Source organism: Pholis gunnellus (genome assembly GCF_910591455.1).
Source record: "Pholis gunnellus genome assembly, chromosome: 18".
Taxonomy (NCBI): domain Eukaryota; kingdom Metazoa; phylum Chordata; class Actinopteri; order Perciformes; family Pholidae; genus Pholis; species Pholis gunnellus.
Window position 1 is genome coordinate 18,737,281 of NC_136545.1, and position 21,079 is coordinate 18,758,359.

The following is a 21,079-nucleotide window of genomic DNA, read 5'->3' on the forward strand; positions in this document are numbered from 1 at the left end:
TACAGCTGTGTGCTACTGAACCCTGTTATTTATAATGCTATTAACTAGAAAGAAAATGGAAGTTTTTGTAAAATATTCCCTTTGTTTTCAAAATCCTAGTTTTTAAATCATTACTGGATAACAGGAGGTGTTTTTCTTTCCAGTCATAGTCAATGTTCACAACATGGTAATAAAACAACGTGTATACTATATTATGTATGTAATGATAAACGTTGCGAGACAAAGATATTTAAAAACTGCTTTGAATGCAGCACTCTAAAATAAATAAAGTATATAATAATAATATATCACAGGATTATAATTATTATGCATTAACCTGCAAGCATCACTAATGTTGCAGCTGGGTCTAATTTTAACTACTTTATATACTACAGGGTAGTTTAACCCATAATAATACATATTCATTTATTTGTTGTATTAATAATCCGATTGTACAAAGTAACAAACGAGCTAAAGCTGTCAAACTATTTTAGTGGCATAAAAATACAATATATAATATTTCCCTCTCAGATGCACAGAATTCTTTTGACGCCGCAGTGACCAAATCTATTCGCGCAGAACAATGACATTAATGTCTGCTGAATAACACCAAGGATTGTGGATCAATAATGCTAATTTTGTCCAATATTAGAGTAAAACAAGTAATTTCTTAACACTTACAGTAAAAGACGTTTGTCCACCGATTCAACTGGAGCAGATGAAACCAAGTCCTCTAGAAGAATCCTCCAAAACACACATTAGAGTTAAATCCCAGAGCATCCACATGATCCAGTGTCACATTGTATCCACCGATGGAGTACTGATTCAGCTATTAAAAACAAAAATATAGAATTAAACAATGGATTTATCTTAAGCGGAATAAACGTGTAATGTTTGTTGGCGTCGCCAACACTAGCTGATATGTGCATGGGTCATCTGCCTCCCTGCAGGAAGTCTGCAAAAATAAAAGAAGCCAAAATCAATACCGGTAATAAGCCATCAACTGAACAAAAGAGGTCAGTGCTTCCAGACAGAGAGGGATTAGAGCTGGCATGCTTGTCTGGGCGACGCAGGCTGAACGCTGCTGTCCTGCACTTGGATGGAAGTTTTTACTAGCAAACATGTCTACTTTTATTGGATGTCCTGTGTAATCTACAGTTAATTAAAAGGTCAGCTTAAAAGACGGTTTTAGTAAAAAAAGGTTTATGGAAAAAACAATAAAGGAAAACCAAACGACACCCCGAGAAAAGAGAGCTGACCTGTGGTTTAAGTTACAACCCACATGACCCTCTGGGGTTCCTGAAGAGAAGGCATTGAGTGTCTCAGGTCCTGCGTTAAAAGTGTGACATGGATACCCTCTTGGTGCCTTTGATGTGTTTCTTCAGGAGGCTGCCCCGAAGAAATTCTTGGAAAATTAACCTTTGGGCCCAGCGATGGGCCTGACAAACAAAAAGTAGCTTTTGGGGGAATCCTCTTGTTTGCCAGAGCGTAACAGTAACAACCAGAACCCACATAAGATTTCCCCTCTTCTGTCACTGCAAATGTTGGAAGTTATTCCACCTCAGGGGTTGGAGACAGGGAGGTGACGAGTAAATCATCGCTCACCAGTTTTCCTCTGAGGATGTCAAATGTTACCTCAGAGTATCATCAGTTGACTTCATGTCCCAGAAATTGAAAGATTTAAACTTTTTTCCCCCCATGCATTAGTCATGACACTGAAGTGTTACGCCCAGCAGACTTCACAATGATTTCTCTATCACTGCAGCTAATAATACTGTGGAGGCCTAGAATGCCACCAACAGCTGAGTCATTGTCACAATGAATCACCACTAGTTGCAGTCGAGGCTCCAACTTCTCAAAGGAAAGATTTGAAATTGTGACCTACATTTTCAGTATATCGTCACATTTTACAATGGCGCCTCATTGATTAGTCGACTAATTGGTCGTTTTGGTCTCTGATTAGTCGTTTTTTTTATGCTTTTATCAGGCTGAATGAATTATTTTTATGAAACTTATGAGCATGTATCTGGTAAACACAACATTTAAAGTGTCTTTGTGGAGAAAGTAGGTTTTACAGATCTGTTGATTAAGTTGACTTATCGGTCGACAACATCTTACAATAGTTCAGGGACTTTAGTTGAGGACGGCCCTATTTTATCGACTTAAAGAGGGATAAATGTCTCACAACATGTACATTCCTGATGTACAACTGATTCTTAGTGTGAGTAAACATATTCACACCTCGGCATATTACATATCTTTCCCATTTTTAGACGGCATTGGAAACTTAAATTGATCAATTTCTGAATCAGCTCCCCACTGCACAGATCTCTACTCGTCAATAGTGAACATGAATTACAATAATCAGGACGCAATCTGCCCAATCCAGACGAAGAGAGCCATCAGATCAGATGAGTATCTGGAGATAATTTAGATTTCAGGGAACAGAAAAGATGTTCTGGCTCATCCCTACGAGTAAAGACAAATCGCTGCTCATCGCTTTCATTGATGGATTTGACGTAAAACCTTTTCTGTAATTCAAATTTCACGCTATAATACGCTAAATTATGCATACTTGTGTTTTTAACATTGCTGAAGTGACAGAACACCAATAGATCAATATGCATGCTGCCTTTTCAGTGTTCAGAGTCCGAAAAAAGAAAAAGCTGCCGTGTGAGTGATGTCGACCTGGAACTACTGGAGACCGAATGCACAATTTATGCAAAAGTTTTCTGTTTTACGCCATTGCATTCTGTTATACAGACTTGTTTTGAAGTAATCAAAACTGTAACTTCTCATCAAAACCACTTCCTGAACTTGATTCAATCCCAAAAAAAAAAAAACTGCTGATGTTTCCATTTTTCTTTAAATATTTGGTTTCCAGGGAAACTTTTGACTGAGCATCAGTACAACTGTGTTTTTTAAACATGCTGACAGGAGTTCTCTTACTCTGAATCTTTGGCTCGTTAACTTTTTGTCTAACAATAATACTTCTGCATGTTTTGGATGAGATTAACAATGGCACCAGATGATGCTGAGCTGTTTGTGATGCATGGCTGAAAGCCAGCAGTAGCAGAGTTTACTCTGCAAGACTTCTAATCCCACATGGACAATTCATTAGTATTGTATCGCAGATGTGTTGGCACTGACACGAACTACTGCAATTTATAACTTTAGATGCAACACCAGACTCTTACTTTCAGAGGCAATAAACTGGAGCAGACAAATCCAGAAGTGTCAGCAGGTTTTTAAAAAAGGAAGCCGAGGGTCAAAATCAACCTCGTGGAAGAAAGAATGTGATGAATCAGGTCGTTGTGAGATTACATCATCGCTACAGGACGACGCAACAGTCTGCGAGACAATTCTGATGATTACTATAAGTTATATTCATGTTTTATTGATCAGTTATCAGACATTTATTAGACCGATTCTCAATCCGGCGTCTGCGATCAATATGAGACCATGTATGCCTAAAGATGATATGCATCTTTGTTTTTACTTTCTATGGATTATATTGGATCATTGAATCGCTGTTAAGATCCAGATCGATTCAGCGTTACACCCCTATTCACTACTTTTTGGGTTGCCAGGTTGTGATGAATTACCTTTGACTGATATTTATCCTCTCAATTCATAACAATTTCTATTAACATGTTGTTCTAAACAGTGGTAAACCATAAATGAATACTCTTTTTCTGATAAAGTCATCAAGTCTGCAGTTATAAAAGCTAAAATATAGAGATTTTGGTGTAATATATGCAAAAATCTTTTCCATAAAGTAAATCCAGTGTAAATTAAAGAACTTAATCGACCAAATAATGCAGGAGAAGGATAAACATCAGTGAGCCAACAGGATGTCTCACAACCTGGCAACCCAATAGTTCTGCTAATAACTGATCTTCACAGCATTGGTAAATCATTTGTTAATATTAAGGCCACAACTCATTTATTTAGGCAAAACTGTGTGCAAGTTATTCAATATGTTCCAGCAGGTGATTGATGTCGTCCCAGCTGTTTTTAAAATTTTGTTTTAAAAACAAAGAGGTTACAAAAAAGTAAACGTTATACAGTATAATGTACCGTTAAGATCTGGACAGAAGGTTTTCCAGCCCACTGTAGATATGTATCAGGCTACCAATAAATCTCTCTTTCTCTTTCTGCGTGTCCTGAGCCAATCTCATTAATTGTGTAATAGATATAAAAGCTCAAAAACAGTCTCCTCTTTTCTCCAGGAGTCTTTCCAAGAAGAACAAAGACCCGGGAGGCCCTGGAAGATCTCAGGACTTTTTCAGGAAGTTGTTGAACAAGAATACCAATAAAAACACACTCTGGTTCCAGAAGACCGTTTATCTCGTGGGGCAGACGGCTATTTAGGAGACAACAATGTGACGGATTGAGCAACATGTGAATTCCACTAAAGAAACTTCCTACGAGCTTTAAAACTACCGGTGACGTGAAGTTCATGATTTCTTTGCAGGTTATTACTCCTAAAATGTTAGAAATCATCAGCCGAGTGACTTTGTTTCTGTCAACTTTGGATGAACTGAGTTTTTACGACACGATAAAATGTGTTTTTCTCAGTGGAGTTTGGTGTATTTGAGCGATAGAGCTGCTGTTTCAGGTTAAACAAAAAGGATTTTACTTTTTTAACCAAATGTAGGGTCCTTTTCATAATGTTATGATGTTGAGCCAGTATGGACTCCTTTATAGCACGGACAGTTTGACAGAGTACCGGCTGGAGGCGGGGCTTAGCGAAGGGTCAATTAAACGACACTGACACGCTTCAAAAAACACAAACGGTGATTTAGCTTTGTTGACCAACAGCATTTATTTGCCATTTCTGTCTCCACTACTCATATTTACTTTAATTACTAACATTACAGTATCTAACACTTTATTCTTTAAGTCCTCAAAAAGAAAAGGTCTGGTTTACTCAACAGTCGGGACCTTAATTTGGGTGTTGAGTAAACCAGACCTTTACACCGTTAACGCTGGTTGTATAGGTTATAAGTCACAGCGAGAGAGGATTAAGTGAATGAGCTCACTGATGTCCAGGTGGAGGATGAATCGGTTGCAGATGAGTTACCCGCTGGTCGTGCAAACGCTCAATCTCAAACACTGGAGCCACTGACATCAAACCGAAACACCAGCAGGCCCTTCATTACTCAGCCTTTGTACTTTTACATTTGGTGATGGATATTGTGGAGGAACAAATGTGTAGTTTAAGGTTCATAATATAAGACATTACTCAACTATACGGTCGCCTCCTGACACACCACACACTGGTTCATTCTGTGCAGAGAGAGCAAGAGAAGCGTGACTGTATCCGGTCTTTTTAATTACGTATTGACAAGTCCCCGGGGAGTGACCCAATTTCAATGCTAACCAGTATTTAGTCAGCCAATGTGGGACACGGTAATAAGCTAGAACATGATACAATAATGTATAAATATACATACATAAACCTTTATCAGACTAGTGGCTTGTCAAAGTGCTCTTGATGTTCTGTGATTGTATCATTAGCAGCCCACTCCTCAAATAACAGTCATCTCAGATCTTTTACTTTAAAAGTAGAAATACCACGGTGTAATAAATACTCTGCTACAAGTAAAAGTCCTGCATTCAAAACATAAGTAATCAGCATTCAAATCTAATAAAGTTTATACACATTACCAACTATCTTAGGTACCAGACTATGTGTATAAATGTGTATAAACAATAATGGAGCTGCTACAATGTTAGCAAAGAATAGCACCGATTGATCAGAGCTTCATTAAAGTTGTTTGCTCGTCGTCTTGCAGAGACATGAATTCAGACTTTTTACAAATCTGCATTATTATGTAGTTATTTCAGCATCCCTTTTATCCGTTTACTATTAAATCAGAGCAAAATTGTTCATTTTGGGTTCATACAGCAGTAGTAAACCGATCGACCTGTGGATCAATAGATAGAGTAAATACAGCTCGATGAAATTCACACAGCGCCATCCATAATATACTTTAATAGTTTGGGACACTGTGGTGTACATGTCTTGATTCTCATATGAATATCACTTGATTTTCACACATACTCAAACAGCCGAGGCGTTTTTCCTTGTCTTGAATAATGCTGCTAAACTCCAGCCACAGCTCGCTTGGCTGAAGCTCAAGCAGCAAAACTGCGTCCAGGACACGGAAATGGAAACTGTGGATCCTGTAAACTCCACATGGAATTGTTTGCAGCTTGATCTCCCCCTCTGAACTCCCAAGATATTCACATTTGACTTGGTTTTGTATTTGTTGACTCAACTATAGTTACCGGGCTCCTCTAGATGTCCAGTAGGGTCTACAATAATCTGACTGTGAGGTTGTTTTCAGTGCTTCCTGGCAACCACAGACTGTCCTGTGCTTTAAAGACGAGCTCTTGGAATATGACGTTCAAAAGTATGAAGACTATATAAACAGAGGAACTGAAGGTGTTCCTGCTAATCCCCTTTGACTAACCGCCAACACACATTCGAGACCAGGCATGCCATCATGATTGCCGTTATGAAAATACATCTTCATCTCGGGGGGGGAGGAGGGCGGCATACATCAGCCATGACAGCACGAGTAAATGTTTGGATCACAGAGGATACTTAATACTGTCAACAGGAATGGAGTCTTTTTCAAAAATTCAGCCGTTTGTCGACTAGTAGTTTGAGAAAAACAAGACAAAGGGTCTACTGCCATGCTAGCGGCTCTGTGGTGTACGTATCAGCATGCTAACACGCTACATTTTGACTTGGTGATGGCGCTAGATAAAAAGTCAGACGATCACCTTTCAAAACAAGATCATCTTGAGCTTCTATTTTCTGACATTTTGTTGACTAAACAATGAATCAATATCTACAGCAGCGCTTTGGAGCTAAATGCTAAAGTTATTACCATGTTCACCAAATACCTCATCTTAGTTTAGCACATTAGCATGCTAACAACAATACAAACCATAGCCTGTATATAAGAAGTGGATGTAGTCGTCGTGACGTCACCCATTGGTTTGTGAACTGCAGTTTTGAAGCCTTCAATTTGGCGTTTTGGTGGTCGCCATCTTGGATTTCTGCCACCGCCATCTTGGCTTTTTGCAACCAGTGAACAGAAGTGACCATATTTCAACTGTGGAGTGACACCTTGGTAGAGATGCCGTATACGACCCGATAGCGGTAACAATCCATCAAATATTAGTTACATTATACACAAGAAAACCTGCAAATGTCAACCTGCTGCTGACTCTGGAGAATATATGAAGTGGTGACAAAAATATCATCCTCTGGGGACCATGAATTTATTGCCAATCCATCTTATTTCCGTTTTTACCAAAAGGTGGACGAACACGCAACACTTCATCCACATTCCTCCCCTAAATAACCCGACTCTGTTCCTTCCTGCAGAGCACCTCACTTTAAATGAATGCACCTCGTGAACTTTAACCGCACTCTCCAGCCACAATCTTTCAAACAGCCGCATATCTGGGGGATGAGCAGAGCGTCCCTGTTCAAAGTTGCATTACGCAGAGTCTTCAACATGGTGACATCATCAGACCTCAGCTGTTGCCATGACTGAGCAACTCCTGCCTGACCTGAATCGCTGACGCTGTGCGAGGAGAAGCGCGCCAAACTTTCTGCGAATAAAGATGCCACACAGCGTCGCCAACACCTGCGCAAATAATACATCAAAACATGCAATCTCATCGGGAATCGTGTGCAATTAATTTTCTCAGAGATTCGCCCAGCGGTTTTTATAATTTTATAATTAAAATAATTGTTTGTTGCAGTCCCTAAACCAAATGTTCAGTTAATTTGAGATTATCAAGCATTACACAGAGAGCAATTTAGCATTAATTTGCCAAAAAAACGTTCCCTTACTTAATAGCGCAGACGTCATAAATCCAACAATGCCACTTCAAATTTATGAACAAGTTAATTCATGTGTAACAGCTAAACCTTTACCCTCTACAGAGATAATAGATGCACAATAAATACATACTAAATAAGGTTTAATAGAGTAAAAAACTCTGTGCAGACTCTGGATCACATCATCTATAACCCCTCATGGGTTTCCACAGAACCAAACAACACATTCAGGACTCTGGTTGTTTAGTCTGAGCTCGATGTCTGACTTAAAGAGAGCGATCCAAAAGTGGCGATGTGTTAATGCCTCCGTCATCCTCAAACGTCTGGCTTGTGTACGTAAAACCTCTTTGTCATTCTTGTTTGTTGCTTTCGGTCCAAAACTGAGCAAGGTGACGTCTGTCTCAACTGTTCTGAGTCAGAACTCGTGCGAAAAATGGACAACTTTTGTTTTTGGGACGGAGATTACAAACATTTATTCAAGAAGTAAAACTTAACAAACTTAAGAGACTGTACTCAACTTAAGTATTTCCTTTTCATGACACTCTGACGCTTCTACTTTACTACATTTCAGATTAAATATTGTGTTTTTCTACATGTATATGCTCATATTTAGATTCTACATGAAACTGTATAAAATGTGATGCATTGCAAGAAAGTAAATCTACCCACCAGTATCAATTTTAGCTTAAAATGATCAATAAAGACTTATTAATTATATTTTTTAATGCTTGTATTTAAAATTTTCCATCAATATTCCAACACTCAATAAGGATGTTTAACTGTGTTCATAGATGGGTTGTATATTTAATTATCATAGACGTATAGCATTTTTGGAGACTTGCTTGTTTACAAAATAAAACTCAGAATTCAGTTTCTGTTGAATCTAAGAAAGCATTTTAAATGATGTCTTTTTAGATAATTATTTTTTCAGGAGTCTCCATCTGGTCCAAACTTTTTTCTTACTGGAGGTCATACAGTAAGTACCGTTAGCATTTCCTTAGTTTCACCTGAAAGAGGGAAACAGAAGGAAAAGTGGACATTTTCAGTCAGAAGTTCATTCGTTTTCCATCTGCTTGCACAGAAGAGGAATTTCCACTCTGTCCTCTCGTTCGTGGTCCCAGCTCAACAGGTGCTGAAACTACACCTCATCTCGCCACCTTGTGCATCACTGCAGGTGTAAATGATCCTAAATCCTAAATGACTAAAGACAAACACGTGCATTGGATGTAAGTGATTTAAATATACACACAGGAACTGGCTGAGCCAAACAACAGTCCACATCCTCCCAACAGAGCGGACAACACTGGAACATCTCTGTGGAGATTCACTCGGCAGCAGAGGAGCTGGAAACAGATCGACGTGTGCAGCAGCGCGTCGTCTTTTCCACTCAGCCGTAGTTTCACATTTGAGTGTTGGAGAAGAGGATGCAGATGTTTATCTGCTGCTCCGCTGTGACAACCTGCAAACATCCTTGTGTCAGCACGACGACGAGTCCTCCAAGTTAAACAACAGAACGCTCCGCTTGTCCGTGTCCTCCAGAACAAAACTGGACAACGTTATGGTTAAAAAGGCACAACTTGTGTCAGGGAAAGATAATGTTTAAAAAGAGGCGCTGATTCAGTTTTGTGGTCATTTTGGAAGCTGTTTAAGCTGTTTAATTAAATGTATTTGTACAGCCCAAAATCACAATTCACACATTTACCTCAGAGCACACGTGTGCTCCTGCTCTGGTGCGCCTTTGTACAAAACAGAAAGCCTTTGAATTTGCACTGTTCCCTCTCTTATCTGTGTTGAGTGGCTCAGCGGAAGCCAGATCATTGGCGGTTGGCGGTTCGATCCCCGGCTCCTACTGTCTTGCATGTCAAAGTTTCCTTAAGCGAGACACTGAATCTCATCAATGCTTATAGGGCAGATTAAATGCAAAGGCCAAATTTCGTTTACAAACGCAATATAAATTGCTCTCATTTAAAATGTGATAATCTCAAATGAACTGAACATTTGGTTTAGTGGCTGCAACACACAATTATTTTCATTTTTCATATTAAAAATGTCCAATGTGACATCTTCAAAATGCTTGTTTTGTTCCAACAGTACAAAACCCAAAAGATATTCACCTTACAATTATATAAACGGGCTGAAGACATCATTTGTATTCTTGATATATATAACTGACATGGTTTATTGATCAACAAAAATTGTATTTTTGTTTATCAACTAATCGTTCATCACTAATTTGTATATGAAGATTGAAATAAAGTTTAAAGTGTGAAGGCAGCAGGTTTCTGTTGCATCTTCAGTCTCTAGAGGAGAACTTTCTATTCTGTTGTTGATTCATCTGACTCCTTATATATAAATACAGGTTTCTCTTTATGGCCACTCTCGGCCTCCGTAGCAAAAATGGACGCCAAAAAAGATGTACTTAGCTTGGTGAAGTGTAGCGGTTTTTCCGTCTTTGAAACGGTCCTTCAAAGATGTCTGAAGTGTTGGTATCAGGCTGAGCTGTTTTATGAATTCATGTATTAAAAGTAGCGGAAGCTACACGGCTCCTCCGGTGAGAATAACGTCCAGCAACAGGTGAGGCTCGAGGCTTGAATTAGCCGCGCCATTGAGAAGGGTGCGCTCGATTTAAGAGCCGGCAGGTAGAGTGTGGAGTCATGTGTGAGTGAGACTAGCACCGCACAGGAGTTTTATAAAAGTATGAGTGAAGAATATGTATTATATAAATTATATATTAAAATATTATTTGTATTTGTATCTTCATCTTGTTTTTCATTTTGTATATTTATTTATTTATTTTATTTTATTTTATTTCATTTATTTTATTTTATTAATTTATTTTATTTTTGTATCATAGACTTCCATTAGTGAAATAAAAGCTCAGATATTTTACTCAAGTAAAATAAAATTCTTCATTACAGGTGTACTTATTATGCAGAATAAAGCCCCTCTGAATGTTCATTATTATGTATTATATTATTGATAATGTTGCATTAATAAAAAAAAATAGACAGATAAATAGTCTTTATTGTCCCACGTGACACATACAGTGGGCATAAATACACATGTACATTGATATATGTTATTAACATTATTATTGTCAAAATAAAGGTCATGGGAAAACCTTACTGTGAATCACTGTCCCCATCTCCTCGTCCCACCACATCCTCTAAAGGTGACCACTCCTCTTGTCAGCTCACTTCCTCCGAACTCCTCTGCACAGTCTGACTCACCAAGACTCATTACAGAAGTATTTAAAGTTCTGTTCATGTTTGATACAAACTCGTCCTGTTTTTGAGCATTTAGGAAGTGGAAGGACACAAATTAATCTTTATTTTTAAATCCACTCGGCTGTGAACAAAGCACAGCATTGTTCTGAGGGCCAAACTGCTCACTTTATTCTTTGTGTGAAGAAGTTCACGTCCAGTAATTATCTGAAACTGTAGATTAATTTAAATTACTCTGCACATAAAAGTACAATGTTCCCCGTTTCCCTGGTTTTTATTTTTAGTGAACTGAGTGACCTCATTCAGAGCAACAAGGCCGTTTGTTTAGCGCCCTCTAGTGGGCAAAGATGGGAAGTAACTGTACAACTTTGAGGTACTTGTGCTTTATTTAGAGGTAAAAGTATCCAATATTTCACCAAAACAGCAAATGAAGACACATTTTTGAGACAGGACTTTATTTCCTTCTTTCTGATCCTTCAAATTTATCTCAGGATTAAGATAAAATACCACCTAAAATACTTAAATGTACATGAATTAGTTTAAAAAAAGTAAAATACTGCTTTCACATTAATGCGTATTGAGTATTAACAATCTAATGATGTCACATTTAATAACAAATCAATATCAGGGGATATTTCTCTGCATAACATTTTGATACTTCAAGTACTTTTAGCTGATAATACTCTAAATAGGATTTTGAATGCTTGAGTATTTTTATATTGTTGTACTTTTACTTCTGAGTCAAGCTTTCTACGGAGAAATTAATAAAAAATACTCAACAAGCTGAAACCTTTATTACATACTGCATGTCCTTTATTAATCGTAACACATCAATATTATCAACGTCAGAATATATATATATACACATATATATATATTTCAAGGTACATAAATCACTCAACGAAATACCCTGTTTTGGACAAACAACCGATACAAAGTGCACAAATAAAGTGGATTAAAGTCGACTGCATCACATTTACAGAACTGCTGTTTTGCGTTTAGAAAAAAATAAATCTACATCTTACATTCAAAAACCAAACCTCGGGAGGGTTTCTGTACTCATGGGTTAATATCATATATTAATATTCTTAGAGAAGGGGTGACCCATGCGGCGTATTCAAATGACACACACACACACACACGCAGCACAAATTGAAATATAAACATATTTGGCACCATATTTTAGCATAGAACATAAAATATAACTTGCAAATACAACATTGTTAGTATACGGAGGTAATATTTGATTTTGGCACGATACAAGACCACTTAAGACATGTCATGTTCATCCTACTCGTTACATGCTCAGTCTTCACTGAAACGTTGTTGTTTTATTTCTTTTAAAGTGAAGAATAGAAACCTCAAGTCCTCAACATTTAAGAAAAACGTCTCTCTAAAACCTCACTTCATCAATAAAAACTACGCTCAACGACGAGGAAAGCGGCGTTTTCTTTCCTGGAAAAGTTCCACGAAAAAAAAAGAACGGTTGCAGTTCTTCGGTGTCACAAATGAGTGATGTGAGCAACTGAGTGGAGTAGGACTTCTGTAAACCCTTAAAGCCAAAGTGTCATCAAAATATAACAGACATAATCGTACATATTGCACTCTAGAAGGAATCATAAGTCCTTCCTGCACGAGGGGGGGGGGGGGGGGGGGGGGTCGTCCTGGCCTGTTCAAACCATCTTGACAAACAAAAAGCTGGTATATAGATATAGAATTAATAAGGTATTCAGTAATACTATGTTTATTATAACATCTCGTGTATATTAACATTGATATATAGATTATTTCAACATTATGATATGAAAGATACATATTTATAAATTGCTATGAATATAGGCGGCTGCTGCTGCTGTTGGACAGACGCAGCGCCAGATATAACATAATAACTATTCTATGATTATTGTTTCGTCCAAACAAATCACAAATAAACGCTTTCACACACGCGGCCCACGGGGGGGTAAACCCCCGTGCGAACAACTCCATAGTGAAGAATGGATTGAAGCCTCCCATGCACAGAGAGGGTTCAATACAGGTCGAGACTGGTTTTCAAACAGGCCAGCGTGAAACCTCAAAAACCTCAGCATGCATGCTAAGTGAGAAGAACGGCAATCTCTGGTGGACACATAGAAGAATTACATGTTATAATGTGGATTATTGTGCAGTGAGAGCACATTCAAAAAACACTAAAAGAGCTATCTGGGGAGGAACATCTGCAATAAGTAACGTCAACAACGTCAAAAGTATTACAATCTCTCGTTTTTCACGTCGCTTCTCAGCCTCCGCACACATTTACCTCATGTATATTTGCACCGACATATATATATATATATATATATATATATATATTATAGATTCTATCTTAAGAGCAGCAGAAACACACACTTGTATACTTGTATGGACAGAAAACAAGGAACGGACAATCCCTTCATTTCGTGAAAAACCTGTGTTGACCTCGAGTCTGTGGTGGGGGCACAGTACTATGTGTTGAGATGTGAGCTAGTGAGCATATCCTGGGTGGGGGGGGGAAACTCCAGCTATGTTTGATGTTATGTCAGAGTTTAATGCCTCAGGCTTGACCGGCAAGCTGCCCTGACTCCTTGGTAACTCCACTGTATCTTCCACAGATGTACCAAACCACCAATCAGAACCACCAAAAAAAAAATAACCCCTAAAGAGGAACAAATAACACTAACTTTACATGTTAAAGTAGCCTGGCTCCAAAGACGTGCAGGCAATGTCCACCATCACGGATGGCTAATTCACTAACGAGTTCAACAACAAACGAGGAAGCTTTATCGTAAAGCTCAGTGAGAGAAATGAAAGAGTCATTTTATACGTAAAAAACGCCAGCGGCATGCCAAAAAAAATCAAAAAGAAATCAAAAAAAGGCAAAGAAAATGCCTGTAATCTTATTCATAACATAACTCCACGTTTGTCTATGCAAATTCACTCGACACTGGAATTGAGAAGCTCACAATATCCACAATCTGCAAGAAAGAAAAAAAAGCTGCAATCAAGCCATGCTCTAACTCTATTATAAGTCATCAGAATGATCACGCCAGCTGTCTGTAATCTACAACCCTGTTTCTAGCACGCACCCCTTCAACTGTAGGGGCTTAAAGGAAGATGCTTACTCACTCTTTTTGCACTCTTTCTTGCACTCTTTTTTGTCAACTCTGCTCCTACTCAACACTGCGCTGACCCTCGCTGCACCGGTGCTCCTGTGTCCTTTTTCTTTTTTTAACTGAAAACGTTATGTGCAACAACTGAAGTGACATTTTACCGCCCAAAAAAGGCTTTTTCGCACCCCGAAATGTACGGCAATGGACGGTGGTCCTCGCATAGAGACCACCCTGGTATATGACGATGTCAGCGCCGTCCGGACGGAGCAGACTGCAGCCACACTGCAAGGGGGGGACAGTGAGAGGCCTGAACAGAGCCCTAAAAAGGACCACCATTGAGCCTAAATGAAGCTTTTAATGGTCAAACAGCTGCCTGGTTGCCAAACCGGAGGTATGGGGGGGGGGGGTGTCTAGAGGCCGGTGAGGTCCACGATGGCCTTGATGAAGATGGTGTCGTCGCGGATGTACGAGTTCTTGGCATCGAGCTTGGAGAGCGGGCAGAAGAGCGGACAGCCGCTGGCGATGTTCATCTCGCTCACCGGCCGCTGGAAGGAGGAGGAGGTGACGTCGGGTCGAAAGGCGTCGATGATGTGCTCCCTGTTGCTCTGGTCCAGCAGCATCAGAGTCACCTGGAAGAAGGAAAAAGACCCACGAGAGACGTTATTGGATCGGCGCTCGTCTACTCGTTAAGACTTTTATTATTAAGGCCGAGTCCAGACCGACTGTCCCTCTGCGTGAAAATATAATGCAACTTGTTTATTATTTATTTCTCTCCTGTCAAATAAATACAAATTACAAAAAGTTTATCTGATTTGAAGAGCCATTTAAAAAGACCTGTGCATTCATCCCACAAGAGTATATAAGTATATATTTGAGGAAATAATAAATATCTGGATGTTGTCGGCTCCTCTAAAAGATCAGTCCTTTGATGACTCATTAAAAATAAATGTTGAACATATTTCAAACATGCAATCTTCATCATCTTTGTCTTCTATGTTTCCTTATTTAATAAGAACAGTGAATGAACCCCCCTTTAGATCTGCAGGCGTTTTACCTTCTGGTTGAAAGGCCATTTGAGCAGAGCGTCACTCAGTCCCCTCATCACCACAAAGAACAGGGACAAGTGGCTGCCGCGCCCCGTCCCGTCTCCGTTCAGGTAGATCCGCAGACACATCTTGTAGCCGTACTTACTGGTGTAGAAGGCTGGAGGGAAGATTCAGCTTTAGTCATTTGCAGATAATGAAGCTTCTGTATTAGAAGGGTTCCAAACGTGAGACGTACGCCGTGCTTCTTCACGGAGGCGGGGCTTTCGAGAGCGAGTGCTTTTGCCAAACTAACGTTACTCTCGGTGGACAGTTTATGTATTTAGTATTGCATTACAGAGTGGTGTTCATGTTATTTAGTCTACCCCTCATTGAGGTACGGCGGGTTCAGCAAAAGTGGGACATTTAAGCATTCTCGTGTTTTGCCATTTGAATTAATAGAACCAATATAATGTTGTATCTTAATATCTTGCAACAACACTACACACACTACTACTGGTTTTAAGTAAATAAATCATTATAGCTTAAGAAATACAATAGTCTCTGACCACATTTCACAATAAGAACGCACAATATATGCAGTGTAATGGGGCAGGGTCTCTTTGTATGGCCTCATGTGTTGAGTACATGTGTAACACCAGAGTGGATCTGCTCGTACTTGCTGGTGCGTCATAATCATTGCCGGTGGAAAAATGTGCATTTCTGGGGTGAATTGCTGCACTTTTCTGCTCATTAATTGTGTGTTGCTGTTCAGCTCGACCAGGTCCGATTGTCCTTGGCTCCCTTTTGGATCCGGTATCATATTGCTACCGGTCTGTTTTGGATTGGGTGCAAACATTTCTTAACTGTGTTAATGGACGATACGTTACCTGGTGAGAACATGGCGGGGGCTCGACCTGCGATGGCGTCCTGTCTCTTTTTGGCGAAATCGGAGATCCTCCAGACAAAGACGCCGTCAAAGGTCGTGGCAGACATTTCCCTCAGCCGGCCCTCCATCTCAGCGACCGTCAGGTCCTTCAGCCCCACCGTCCTCTCCAGCTGTCGCACCTGGACAACCAACACAAATACATACAGTGATAAAGCCTCACAAAATGTTGTCGCTTCTATTATTATACTTTGTGTTGCTCCTATTATGGAACTACAGTTCCCATAATGCTTTGGTGGATGTAAACAGGAAGTGTAACGTCAGTATGGATTCAGTGAGTAATGCTGTGGGCTGCAACTTCAAACTGCAGCCACACTGGGCACAGTTCCAGTCTGACCTTGTTGGTCAGAGCCTCGATCTTGTCCTGGTCCAGTTTGTGCTGGCGGTTGCTGGCCTCCATGGTGGTGGCGAACCTCTCCACCTCTCTGTTCAGGACACACACCACGTTCTCAAACGTGCCGGATTTGACCTCGAGCTCCGTGCACCTGCGACCCAGCTCCACCACTTTGGTCTTCTCGCTGTGGAGCTGGAGCTCCAGCGCCGCGCCCACCGAGCTGGGCAGAGGCGTGAAGGAGGTGGACACGGACAGAGTGGGAGCCAGAGTGGGCGGCGGAGGGAGGGGAGCTGAAGCGGTCGGACCAGGGGGACCGGAGCTGGAGGATGAGGATGAGGAGGCGGCGGCGGCTCCCTGCACGGGAGGCCCAGAGGAGGTGGTGCTAAGCTGGGAGACTCTGGCCTCGAGCTCCCTGAGGGACTGTTGGAGTTCCACCAGTTTGTGTCCGGCTATTTCCAGTCCCTGGGGCTGCAGGCCCTCCATGCTCACTTTCATGCCCATAATGTAGTGCAGCAACAGATTGAGGTGCTCGTAGGCAAAGGCGCGCTCGTGGTCATGAATCTTTTCCTTTTCCACCTACAGAAAAATTGAAAAGACAGGAGGTAAATAAAACAGAAACAACACCTGCACGCAGTCTGATAGATTCTTTGGAACCTTCTCTTAACTTAAAGAATACAATATTATAGAGCGGACCATCAGGCTACTTACAGACATGTCACATCCCACGACATGAAATCGACACGGAGTTCTGAATTTGCTGCAGAACTTAATATGGTCCACATACTGAAAAATAAACAATAACAAGTGTTATTTGCAAACCTAGCAAAGGAGCCCAGAGGTTCAATAAACAACACTCACAGCTGTTTAGGAGATATTCAAAGATTCCTTTAAGACTCGTCCAACCGTCTAGATGAGAAAACATTCCAGAAATACTAAATCGTTCTCCAATCCTTTCTGTTATTTTATCTTTTCATACAAAAATACCACCTTTATAGCAAAGACATATGTAAAAACGGGTTAAAATCTTTTATAATCTTTGTATGTTGACAGAAACGTCTTTCTCTCTGGAAACACAAACCCGCTGTGTGACTTGAATGTAATCATTCACACACTGGTGATAAGTAGCTCGGTGGGACTGTGAACCTTTTCAATTCTACAACTAAAAGTTTCCATCTTGTTTCACAGATCCACCTTTTCTCTGGGGATTTTCTTCTTGGCACAGCCTTCACAGATCATCGGGTACTTGGGACAGATCTCATCATGTGCCTGAAATTGAAAAAATTAAAAAAACAACAGTGTTGCTTTTCGAGACGTATGAAGAGCAGCAGTGACGAGCCGAGCGTCTCCGCTAACTTTGAATGAATCATTCCCGACCTTGATGTTTTTGAAGTGAAACGGCTCCTTGCAGTACTTGCAGTTGAGCGTCCTCTCCGGGCACTCTCGCTCGTTGTGGCGCTCCTGTTCATTGAAGCGGATTCGTTCTTTACAGGAGGGGCAGGGGATGATCATGAACTCACACTTCCCCTCGTGGTTCAGCTGTAAAAAAAAGAATACAAATAAAAATGAATAAATAAAGACGCAGAGCTCTTAGTTGTTGTAGCGGTCTTTACAGGACGGAAACTTCTGCAGCGCCTTCGCTGTTTTATAGAAACAGAATCCGGTTTATTGCCAAGTAGGTTTTAACATTTAAGGACTTTTCTGTGGTGTTTTGGTGCTTTACAAGAAACAGTAAGAGGAAATATAAATAGAAGCTGTAAAAGTACTGAAAAAGACAAAGAACTATAAAAAATATGAAACAAATACTGTAAAAAAAACATTAAGAATGTATCTGTTATTAAAATGAAAGTAGTGTTGTGCCGGAATAAAGTATAATATATATAGTATACATAAATATATAGATGCAAAAATATACATACAAAGAAAAGCTAAATGAATGAAAATGACTTCATAGACATTGGGTACAAACATTGTTGGTTTGTCTAAAACAATAGAATTAAAACATCAATCAAACATGTAAAAAATGCAAAAAGGAAGTCCTGAAAGTAGGTCAAAGGTCACCTCATAGTCTTTAATGCTGCCCTTCCAACTGCAATTTTCATTGATACAAACAGCTGAAAGGTTTTCGACTTCCCGTCGCACCGCGTTGTCAGGAAAAGCCTGAAAAAACAAGAGAAAGCAAAAAAAAGAGTTTCTCCAGCGGCCGTGCTCCTTTTTATAGATTATTAATGTTCAGGTGAGTTTCTTTTTATCAAAACATGGAAGTTAACGTGTGTTTTTAGGATCGCAAAGATTAAAAACATTTGTTCTGCACGTCTGCTGCTCACAAATAAAGCACGAGGCGGCAACAAGACTTCAACGCTTCTAAACAGGTCAGTGAGCCGCTTTCATTCTCGTCCATTATTACAAGCAATGACAGACATTTACTGTCCAGTTTACACGTGTTTACAAAAGAGGGAACGGAAAGTATTGTTTTTAATTCATCATCAGTCATGTGGCTCCTTTGTACCTGAAACTGTTTGGTCAGAAAGTTTAAAAAAAGATAAATAGAGGAACATATATTGTGATGAGGTCGTCTCAAGAATCAAGAACTATACTCAGAGGCCACCTGACAGCAGTGAGTACTTTTACTTTTGATACTCTGAGTACAATACTTCAGGACTTATGTGGTATTTTGATTAAAGGGCTTTACTGGTTGTGGAGTATTTTTACAGTGTTGTATTGGTACTTTTACTCTGTGGCATCTTTTCACAGCACGTCTTGGTCTTTTATTCTATTTAAAGACATCAAAGTGAAACTGAGGCCGATAAAGTCTTCATTTAAACTGCTGTATTTAGACCCTGAAGACGTTTGTTACTGCTGGTTAATGTACTATTATACAAATATATATTGTAAATACATTAATGCATGTTGTCCGTCTATGTTATTCCTCGTTTTACTTTCTTTCTGAATGATACTATTTATAAGTATTATTCACATGCATGTATTCTTATGATTTTTATTAATGAATTGGAGTTTTGGACTGTTGGTCACTACTTTTAAAATGTAATACTATTGGAGGTACAAATTCTGTGCATAAATTCTGTGAAGACATTTACTTACATTCGAGAGAAAAAAAACTTTTTTCTAAACTGGATGAAAATGTGTTTATACTCACACATCCTTGTTTCAAAATCGATGTAGGATCCTCAAAAATATCCTCTTTAATGCAGGCGCTGCATTTCTGAGGTCCATTACTGCAATAAAACAACAATATACTCTGATGTACTGCAAATCCAAAATATGCAAACAGCACATACACAGTGGTGGAGAGTAAGAGTACTTAAGAACTTTCACTTAAGACACATAATATCATATAATATATATACTGTATCATTCTGAAATGAGCCATTCTGCATAATGAGTACTTTCACTTTTGGTACTTAGAGTGATGCTAATAGTTATGTACTTTGAATGCACGACTTTTACTTTCAACAGTATTTTACACAAAGTATTGCTATTTTCACTCAAGTAAAAGATCGGAGTACTTCTTCCACAACTACTGATACCACCAAAAATACAATAACATAATAAATGTAATTCTGAAATGGGTCATTCTGCATAATGAGTACTTTTCCTTTAGTTCATTTTACCGTATTCTTCTGTATTTTGACTCAATTAAATTTGTAAATGCATGACTTTTTTTGCAGCAAATGTGGTATTACTAGGTTTACTTCCTCCACCAATGCAGATACCGCCCCAAAAATACAATAAAATCATAAATATCATTCTGAAATAGGTTATTCTTCATAATGAGTACTTTCACTTTTGGTAATTTCAACGTTCATTTTTTGCACTTTTTACTAAAGTAACTTTGGTAATGCGTGACTTTTTACTTGCAGCACAGCAGTATTGCAACTTTTACTTCCTCCAGCAGTGCACAACACACACACACACACACGCACACGCACACACACGCACACACACACGGTACACACAGTTTTACCTCCTCACCTCACAGTCCTGTTGAAGCAGTAGGAACAGAAGCGATGTCCACACTGCGCCTGAAACGGCCGTCGGAGGATGTTGTGGCAGCAGTTGCACAGGTGCTTGTCCTCCAGCTGGTTGCCCAGGATCTTCTTGGGGAAGCCGGGTTTGTTGCTCTCCATGGACGAGGGAGGGGACGGCTCCTGCGTGGCCATGGTGTCTGTTCACACGTCACACCTGGAGGTAAAAGAGGGGGGAAAGACGTGGAGGGGAGACTTCATCTTGATGCAACAGTTAGAGAGAACATGCATTTCCTATTTTTAGCACTGACATCCATCCTGCCTTAATAACCCCCCTACTCCCCCCCCCCCCCCCATCACAGGCCAGCTGGAAGGCCCACACCCTTTGTTTACATTTCGAGTATGCATCCCTGGCTCCTTCTTGTGGTTCACTTGGCCCCATAAACTGACGCTGCTGCCTCTCTTTGCACTCACAACAAATACTCTGCTCAGCCTACCCAGTAACGGGGCTGACAAATCGCACATCCATTGTCTCTCCTCCGCTTCCTTTCCGCCTTCCTTGTCGCTGTTGCTAAGCTATCAGCATCCTTTTAGTC

At 39.8% G+C, this 21,079-nt stretch overlaps 1 protein-coding gene across 1 annotated transcript; it reads right to left on the bottom strand.

The window, feature by feature from the left end:
• Nucleotides 1-14,591: 14,591 nt before the first annotated feature.
• On the bottom strand, nt 14,592-20,678 carry LOC306710166 (TNF receptor-associated factor 2-like; the record flags this gene model as incomplete). Its single annotated transcript, XM_079178567.1, has 10 exons — nt 14,592-14,827; nt 15,253-15,401; nt 16,111-16,288; nt 16,504-17,076; nt 17,209-17,283; nt 17,692-17,766; nt 17,875-18,036; nt 18,559-18,657; nt 19,655-19,733; nt 20,491-20,678. 10 exons carry the CDS (start codon nt 20,676-20,678, stop codon nt 14,609-14,611), a joined length of 1,797 nt encoding a protein of 598 aa, XP_079034693.1. The 3' UTR covers nt 14,592-14,608.
• Nucleotides 20,679-21,079: the final 401 nt, after the last annotated feature.